At 40.2% G+C, this 9,646-nt stretch overlaps 1 protein-coding gene across 1 annotated transcript in view; it reads left to right on the top strand.

Moving 5' to 3' along the window:
* Nucleotides 1-7,958: 7,958 nt before the first annotated feature.
* The window catches only part of LOC137993421 (high-affinity choline transporter 1-like), a 5,222-nt gene continuing 3,534 nt past the window's right edge, over nucleotides 7,959-9,646 (top strand). Inside the window, exons 1-2 of the mRNA XM_068839259.1 lie at nucleotides 7,959-8,114; nucleotides 9,044-9,276. Of these exons, the coding sequence (XP_068695360.1) occupies nucleotides 8,069-8,114; nucleotides 9,044-9,276 (279 nt within the window). The 5' untranslated portion in view covers nucleotides 7,959-8,068. The remainder of the gene's footprint in view (nucleotides 8,115-9,043; nucleotides 9,277-9,646) is intronic.

Here is a 9,646-nt window from a genome sequence, read left to right as displayed (position 1 = left end):
GGAGCGGAGCACCTCTGTTATGGATAATTTGTGCGTAATGTTCCAAAGTTCGAGGAAGAAGAAATGGTTGATTCCAAGAGTTCAAGCGATAGTTATGTGCTTCAAAGGTGAAATCCAGAACATGGTTAAAAATTAAGCACAACTCTGTTGGATTTCGACCAAATCTGAAAACCATGTCACTATACCTACAAGGAAAGGCAAGTCTTTTTAAGAGAATGCAAAGTCCTTCGATACCTGTACAGACAGTTCCTTGGGAGCAAGTAAACTTATCAGGAAATCCTAAAATATGAAGCAGTAGCTCCAGGTCAGCTTTGTGAAATCGAAATTCAACTTTACACTCGGTTTCGTCCATGTCATCAAAAGAAAATCTGTCATATTTCCAGTAAGGAAACACTTCTCTTGATACATTTTCCTCATAAAGAACTGCGAATTCTTCTTCGTCGATAATATCGTCAAAATAAGCAAAGACAAGTGTTTCTCTGACACTTTGAAGAGAGTTCGCCATATTTGTAAACATCACTGGACGACGACGCGTCTTCTTTCCCGCGCTAAATCAAATAGATGGACGTCCCGTCGGTCTCAGTTTCCCGGGATGTAACACGGCCAAACATCGCGTCCTAGACCTCTCGCGTCCTGTTTCTAAATCAGTCTATTAACACAATTATGAAGCCTCACATCTGCGCGAGGTTCCATGTCGGGGTTTCCCGCATGAGGAGCGCACACCTTCGCTGTGCGCTACGAAAACAAATGAATTATTTGAGTAATGTTTACGTTGTATTTACAGTATTTTCGTTCTTTTTTTGCGTGAACTTGGCCAATATCCAGCCATCTTGACCGAACAAGCTTGGTCAATAACCCATATTTATTACATGGCTTGTGTTTGTAGCCGATATAACGCGCGTTCTGATTGGCTAATTGTGACTGAATTGTAGGGCATTATTCTCCCGTAATGCCCACCGGCCGATTACGGGCTTGCAAAAACAAAGCAAAAGGTAGTTAAAAAGCCATATAATAAACTACTTACTAACCGAGCTAGCTCGAGCCGTACTGGGGAATATTGGCCCTCGGTCGTTTTTGTACGGACCTCGCTGCGCTCGGTCCGTACTGCCACGACCTCGGGCCAATATTCCCCAGTACGGCCCTCGCGCTCGGTTAGTAAGAAGTTAGTAACGCTTTATTCTGGCAAATATCCTACGATATCCACGAGATTCCATTGACGAGGACGATGTCTAAACAGAATTGACCTCTTTGGCTTGTACGTTTTGTTTTCCCATTTCATACCGCTTGATGTTACTCTATAGAACATTTTTTTCAAATGTCGTCGTATGCACCTGCTTATGTACGAATTAAATAACTTATGAAAAAACAAAAGGAAAATTCCCTTGAGAACATCACGTGGTCTGAAATGGAAATCAAAACGTACAATTGTAGTGTACAGGACAGGAATGAGTGGGAGTATTTAACGGTGTTGGATATGCTTTGAAGGTAAAGAAAACAAATACTTTCTTCAGACAGCGAAAATTTTGCTGTTACATATAAACAGGCTGCTTTTAGTGAAAACCGATGCACTCTTTCTCTTTGTAGTAGTTCTTGGTGAATTGCATGAAGTGTCTTTGTTTCCACATAGCGTTTTTTTGTGCAGTTAACTTCTGTGGAGTCACACCTCATAGAACAGGCCATTTAATTCCGAGTTCATGTATGCGTCCTCTTCAAAGCGAGTCGAAGTGCAAAGTTTTTGTGATGGAAATTAGTTCTAACCTTATAACATATGAGTGAAAGCTAATTTTTGTTAGAAAAACTTTGCACTTACAAAAGCTTTGAAGAGGGGGCACACATGAAATAGGAAATGGCCTATTCTCTAAAATTCTCGGCGGAGTCTGACATTGAATGATATGAAAGCGTCAATCTCTCTGAAGTGAACGTTATAGGAAACAAATGCTTTGCATTTTGGTAAAGTAACTAATTTAAATTAAATTAAAAATTAATTTTTTAATTTTGCTTTGCTGTAACGTACAGTTATTGGCCAAACATTTTAGTAAATGTTGTTAACTTGGGATGCAATTTTTTGGGAGTATCCTGATTCTCATTCTGGGATTAGGAATTACAGAACATACGGAATATCAATTCTCAAAAGAACGCAAATTATGAACACGGAATATTTTTGGCAAAGTGACCTGGGAATTGTAATTGGGCATGAGCCAGTTGCGTTGGCATGACGACTGAAACAGTTTGGAACACAAAATGTTGAAATATGGCAATAAGTACTAGTTTTTTGGTGGTTTCCTCGATTTTTCGGTTTGCTTCATTTGCTAAAAATCTTAAGGGGGAAGATGACGAAGAATTTTTTGTACTTGTGAGTGCTTTGTGTAGTGCAAAAGGTTCGTGGTTTTTGTACAAATCAATTAATTCTAACCTTATTTCTTTTGACCAGACAAAAGTACTTTCTTAAAAATAACACAAACTGACAGCTCTTTTTGCTCTAGCACTGGTAAACAAACAGAACAGAGGCCAGCACACCCGCATCTTCGGCAGAAACTCCATTCAATTTTTAATTTTCAAGCCAACGGCAGGCGACCGGCGGTCCGCGTATCATTTCCCGCAAAAACTTTCCCAAAAGAACGCATATTCTGCCCATTCCGAGTGAACCGTATTCCAGTCATTCCGTTCATTCTGCTATCGGGAGCAGAATGAACGGAACAGTATTCCCTTCATTCCGAAAACAGAATAGGTCCCAAAAGAACACGAATACCGTCTATTCCGTGTGTTCATATTCCGGAATCGTAACAAAAGAACGAGCCCTTGTTTCCTTCAAGTGTTTCTTCAAGTGCTAACTCATCACAAGAAGGTCCCTGGAGTTTTTTTTTTTTTTTGGTGGAGGGAGGGGGGGACAGGGGGCTGCATCCTAAATGTACCCACACTACCCATTGCAATTTCCAATTTTAAACTCAAAGTCCAATTTGAACTGCAAAACAAAGTCCAGTGACCAATACGTTCAGCTGTAAACAACTAACATTGAAACATAATTGTTTCACTTTTGTTTCGACCGCTGCCATTGTGAAAGGACCCACTTGAGAGGTACGAGAAATATTTATCCCTATAAGTTTTCTCTTATGTGTATTTTGTTAACCCACATTAAAGATTAACATCCTCCTAAAGGTTGAATAAGCAAATGTGCAGTTTAGTGAAAAAAAAAAAGGATTTATTTAAATGCACAGTTTACGCGCAAAATTTTCGTTAAAGATGCTGGTCAGTGCACTAACTACTATCAGTGAGGATCTTCTAAACAAAGGCGTGGCATTTGCATGTCTGTTTCAATGGGATACCATGGCGGTATTTCCTGCCGGTGTTAATGACCATGAAAGTAAAGTGGTAAAATGTTTGTTTATTTAATTCATGTTGAAGAAACAGCAGATCCGCCCAAAACCCGATTTCACACGAACCGTAAAGAATGTATCAAGTGCTTTTGATCCGATGCTGTTACAATCAATCTATCAATCTCACTCGATCTTCATACGTATGTGAAGTTGCGAATAGCCATTCGTCTGATTTTCATGTATGTCGTGCTCCGCTATAAAAAAAGAGCATATCAAAAACGTATAAGAAAAACAATGATCTGGGCAGGATACAAATCCATAATTAGCAATATCCGCAATTAATCGACTAAGTGCTGTACCGGCTGATTACGTAAGTTGACCGGAAAAGCGTAAGGTCTTAAAAGGATGTACACGAAAGCTATATATCTTTCCCAAATTGAGTTACTTTTGATAAAGTGAAAACGCCATCTAACACACATAGGGCTTTGGCCATGAATACACATAAAAAATGACTTCTTGAAGGTATAAAGTGGGTTTGGAAATTATTTTTGGTATAATCAATTTTGAATGCGAAAGGCTCATCCAGATCCAGACAATAATGATTTCATCAATATGGTTTAAATCCAGATATTAAAATTCTGCACCGGCAAGTTACACGAGGTCTCTAAAATCGCACTCTTAAATGTAAGAGATTGAAGTGGACTTTGATTAAAATGTTCGATGTGTGGACTTAATTTCTCCTCATCGATTCAGTCTTATCTCATATCCAGCAGCTGGCAGCGTGCTTTTACTGTTGAGAGGTCTGCTTTGACAAGAAATTATCTTGGCTTGTCCTAGGCAGTATCTAGTCGCCATTATTGTTATAAACCAAGAGAAAATGAGGGGACAGAGAGGGAGGCTCCCGGTCCAGCCCTTGGGATATGTCATGTCCACGAAAGTTATTTTTAGACGAGCGGAAGTCTTTGTTCTAGCGGAAGTCTGTCTTCCGAGACGTCGGCATGCAGGCCAACCTCGGTCAGATGTTTGAAAGAAAATAGATACTAATCAGCCTTCCACGTGCGCCGCCATTTTCTCTTTTCACTAAGAACCTGTGTGCGAGGCAAGACTGCATGCGGACGTCTCGGAAGACAGACTTCCGCTAGAACAAAGACTTCCGCTCGTCTAAAAATAACTTTCGTGGACATGACATATCCCGGTCAACGCCCTGAGCCTCCCTCTCTGTCCCCTCATTTTCTCTTGTATAAACACAGTAGCAGGATAAACGAAATGGAAAAGTGATCCTCGCACCTCTCTGGATAATTAAGTAATTTTCTCTTGTAGTAGACACCTGAAAATTACAAGTGGCTCCACGGGATTCGAACCCATGACCTCTGCGATGCAACTAACAACACTCAGTTGAAGCCGCCTGAAATCTTCAGGTGTCTGTAAGAGACAGTTTCTGAAATTGTCCAGAAAAGTGCAAGAAGGATCACTTCTATATTTCGTCTATAACCAGCAGTTCAATTATATGCATTTATTTCAATCAGTAGCAGTATAGTTGAGGGTTATTTTGTTCGACATTGTATAATAAAGAGAATTTTTTTTAAGCAAACCGGCGTACATGTCTAAGCCAGTTCATGGTCAGCATGTGTTCATTGACGACGGTCAATCACAGGATAATCAGTAGACTGATTTTCAACACCACACACACACCAAATAGCTATTACTAAAGTGTTTGCGACTTCTTCAGACTTCTATTAGTTAAAATCAAATAAAGCTATGACCATGACATCAATCTTATGAAACTTGTGCCTGCAAATTTTTGCTTGGACGATAACGAAACCAATATGCATGGCGATAAAGATGTTATGAAATTATGATTCAAAAGGACTCTGGATGCGAGCCATTCTTTTGATGATGGAATAACATTGGAGAAAGCTAATAAAACTAAAAGGTGCTCTGTCGCGGACATTTTAAAGTTTTTCGGTTGCACTCAGTTAGCACTGTATTGAGTTACCTTGAGTTCACGTGTTTAATCGCAGACGTAACGGTAACCTCTAGTTGGACCTAATCAGAGGTTTCGTCTGTGTGCAAGCTAGTAATACTCTTGAAAACCCAAGAAGCTAGCGATTATTTTTTTAATATGCAGGTTTTTTGAGAATGCCTTGTCTAAATTTAGGAAAGATGGCCACCTTTTGCAAATTTTCACCTCCTCCATCTTTAGCTGAGACAAAAAAACTCACGGTTTTTAGTAATATAATACGATTTATCTAAGCCTTGATTTTTGGTTGTCATTAATACGAACGCCAGGTTTTGACTTTCAAGTTTCAAAGTAAAGGTTTAAATTGAATCAGATTACCCTTTCAAGGGTTTTAGAAAGACTATGTTTGACCAGAATGTGGAACCCATGACAGTTTAATAACTGAAGGTGTCAATCAAAATAGGAGTGTCCGTTTTGGGAGAGATGAAACTACTAAATCGAAATCGAGATTTAATGAGCCTTTATATAATGAAGTCCTCGGGGAAGCGTATGAAAATCAAGGTGGCCGAACAAAGATTTCGCTCTTGCTAACGCAATGCAGCGCGCGCGCGAGGATTGCAAAAAATAAACATGGCTTCAATACAGCAATCATTTTATTTGCTCAATGCTTCCGCTATCTGTATTATTTTTCCTCATAATTGAACAAAGTGTTTTGATGGTTTTAGTCTTTTATGAGAAATGCGTGTCTTTGTTATCAAAAAAAAAACCCAGTAAAATGCAGCGCATGCGTAGTAAGTTAAAAAATTTGCGATTAAAGTGAAGTAAAGTAAAGCAACCACATTTAAAGTGGTACTACGACCCCCAAAAAAAATTGTTTTTCCTTTGGATTTCAAAACTATACTAACTAAACACTAACTCACCCAAGTTTTAAGTTCTCATTTTAAAAAGACACCTGTTTATTTTAGTTGGAATTTTCTTATTTATTGGTCCGCCATTACTAACTTTAAAATCTTGAGAGAGCTGGGTCGAGGAGAAAATGACGTCAAACACTCACTAGTTTAAGAATGCAATGCGTGTGTACGCGGCCTAATTAATATGCAGCACGGGAGTTTCGGGCTTTCAGACTTTTCAACCCGTGTTTTGCATATATAATAAATTGCGTTTACATGCTGAAACTTTAAGCTAGTGAGTAAATGACGTCATTTTCTCTAGATCCAACCCTCCGAGGTCCAATCGGCCAGTTTTGAAGGTGAGTAATGGATTTTTTGGATTTTTTTCAAAGCTCAAAATTTTGCCAGTTAGGTGTTAAGCGAACACGCTTTCAAAATCTGAAGAAAAAAAGGAAATGATTTTTTTGATCATAGTACCACTTTAACGTCGATGGCTCGTAAACGTAATTCAACTGACAAACCTGATTGAGGTCGACGGTGCTCTCACTTTACTGCCCCCTCTCCATCAGTGCTCCGTTTTAAGGATATTTAAAGCTACTTAAGCTACACTGAAAGGAAAGAAGTTGAAAAAAGGATGCGAAATCCGGGATTCGAACTCAGGTTCCCTGTACCCAGGCCGCGCACTAACCGACTGTGCCATCATTGTTCCTCGATTGACTGCGGAATAGCTTTCTCGGAAATACGCCTATTTCTCGACAAGCACTCGTTAGAATTTAACGAAATTTGGCACGAAAATACTTTAGGAAGTAAGTAACTGGAGTATTGAAAAAAAAATCGAACTTTAACAGAGGAAATTCTAGATATTTCAGAGAACCTTCACAACAAGGGATAACTGTTTATATTTTTTCATGTTGCCATGGCAACGGCATGTACGTCAGCTTAACTATCAAAAAAAAGAAGTTCGCGTTGTTAACTTGCTTGGTACCATTTTTGGCGACCAAAGGATCAAGGGTTTTAGAGAAAAAGGTAAATGAAACAACCTTTTGTTGATGAACAAATGTTGCACAGTGATGAACCGTGAGCTAGCATGAAGCAATTGATTGGTAATCATTCTTTTACTTTTATTGCTTTATCATGTTTCTGTTAGTGTATAAGCATTCCATTTGCCTTGACAAACTCAGCAGTCAGTAGTATTGCCGAAAATTCTGGTCAACGATGGGTTGGAGAGTGGTCCACGAAGTATGTTGGTGTATGGCTGGACTTTGCGCTCTAATTAGTAGGTGAGAACCCTGAAAACTATTTTATGGAGAACAAAAACTTTTCTTGAATGCACTCCTCACTCCAGTAAACTCAGGGCTCAATTTCGAATGAGCTCAAGTCTTAACCCTCAGAAGTCCAAACCACTGTCGACTTCATTAAAGTTCAACTTTCAACAAACGCTCATTTTGCAGTCACCAAACTTGTTTACAGCGACATTAGGCGGACTGTTCAAAATAGTAATCAGCCAAAAGAATCGAAATCAGCCAATCACTACGCTGGATGCGTGTTATAAACATGTTCCGCTGCGGTTATTGACGACAGTGAGAAAGGAACAGTTGATTGGAATTTAAACTTTCGGGTCCACGAGTTATTGACATGTGCATTAACGAAACTCGTAGTCACCTGAAAATCGCCTATTTTACATTACGTTTTCTTTTGTGTGTTAGCTCTCAAAATGGAGGGGAAAAACTTGGCTCCAAAGGTGGGAGAGATCAAAGCATTCAATTTTGTGACCGTTTGTTTGATTTTATGTTTAGATTTTTGGCGGTGTTCCGTGGCAAGTTTACTTCCAGCGTGTGTTGTCATGTAAGACAGCTCGAAAGGCGCAAGGACTGTCCTTGGCAGCAGCGTTTGGTTGTGTCATAATGGCCATCCCAGCAGTCCTTATTGGGGCTATTGGAGCTTCGGCAGGTAACTGAACCTGGTGAAACAAGATTGGACTGGCTTCTTCTGGATGGAGAATGAAGTTTCCAAGTTAGAGCGGTTTTCAAATGAGTGTCGTAGAACCAAAACCAAAGTAATTACTTTGGCCAATCAAAAAGGACGGTGACAATCTAGTAATCCAATCAAAACTCGAAGAAATTACACGTAGCCGACACGAAGCCCGGGAAAATGTGCACGCGCAAGCCACGATTGCTTTTGGTTTCAATTCTGATTGGTTGAAAAAATGGCGCGAGAACTTTGAAGCAATCACTGAGTGAAGTAATGCAAAACCAAAGCAATTCGCTAATTACTTTCGACACTCAATTGAAAACCGCTCTATCACAAATATGCTGATATGATTTCTCTCTCTCTAGTCATCTTGATTAATTCACTCACATGAGGAGAAACCGCAAAAATTAGGTTGTGTTATAAAGTCTAATGATTTTGGATTTTGCCATTCTTCTGCGCGATGCCGCTAGATCACAGAAGTTGACATGTGGATAGTAATTGACACACAACCCACCCGCCTTTTTTTGACCTACTAAACGTACCTGACTGACTCAGGTTGATTTATCGACTAGCAAATAAACAAAAAACACTGATCGTCAAAATTAAAAGGTGGGAGGACAAAGATGCACCGCGGAGGTTCCCTTTTGGGATGGGGGACAAGAAAGAGAGCCTCTATCGCTACTAAGGAGTCGGCTGACATCTTACACCATCAACACGCAAATTTCCTCCAACAACTTTCATAACCAAGCTTGAAAAAAACGGCTTAAACGGCAGGGTTTTTTTTTACAATAAAACCCGTGGCGTTAGTAACACGTTTTTTTGAGAAACCTTAACAGGACGAATACGACAGAGGGTTTTAACCCTGACCATTCCGCTCAAAACTCCAAATTCACTTGTTTTCTCACCAGACTGGAGAAGGACAGACTTCTTCAAGCCATCTGGAAACGCTACCAACCAGACCGTGACATTTGAAAAGTCATTAGTTCTTCCCATGGTGCTGCAGTACCTAACACCAACAGCAGTGTCATTTGTGGGCCTCGGCGCTGTATCTGCAGCCGTCATGTCATCCGCTGACTCCAGTATTTTGTCTGCAGCCTCAATGTTTTCACGAAATATTTACAAACTAATTTTCAGACAGAAGGTACGAGATACAAGGCACTTGCCTGCTGGTTCACCTCCTCAGAAGCTTCGATTGCTTCGGTCAGCTCCGGAAGTAGCGACCCCTGACCTTTTTCAAACTACGCGCAGGCTCGTAGGGATGCTATTATTTCAACCTTTGGCAACTATTTCCTTTTTGAAATTTCTGAGACTGCGCAGAAGAGTCCAAAATTCGTAGACTTGCTGCTTACGAAGTAGCCTCAGCCAGGGGTGGTTACTCTCGGTGTTCACTGACCACAAGTATTGGGGCTTCAAGAAATCGGACCACTGGGCCATAGAGCTATTTCTCCATTGCTGTTTACCTTTGTTTCAATCTCGTACCCAGAGTCCTCGGGCTTTTTGGCCAGCGGGTG

Source organism: Montipora foliosa, chromosome 2 (assembly GCF_036669935.1).
Source record: "Montipora foliosa isolate CH-2021 chromosome 2, ASM3666993v2, whole genome shotgun sequence".
NCBI lineage: Eukaryota > Metazoa > Cnidaria > Anthozoa > Scleractinia > Acroporidae > Montipora > Montipora foliosa.
This window is presented reverse-complemented; position numbering and strand designations above follow the sequence as displayed.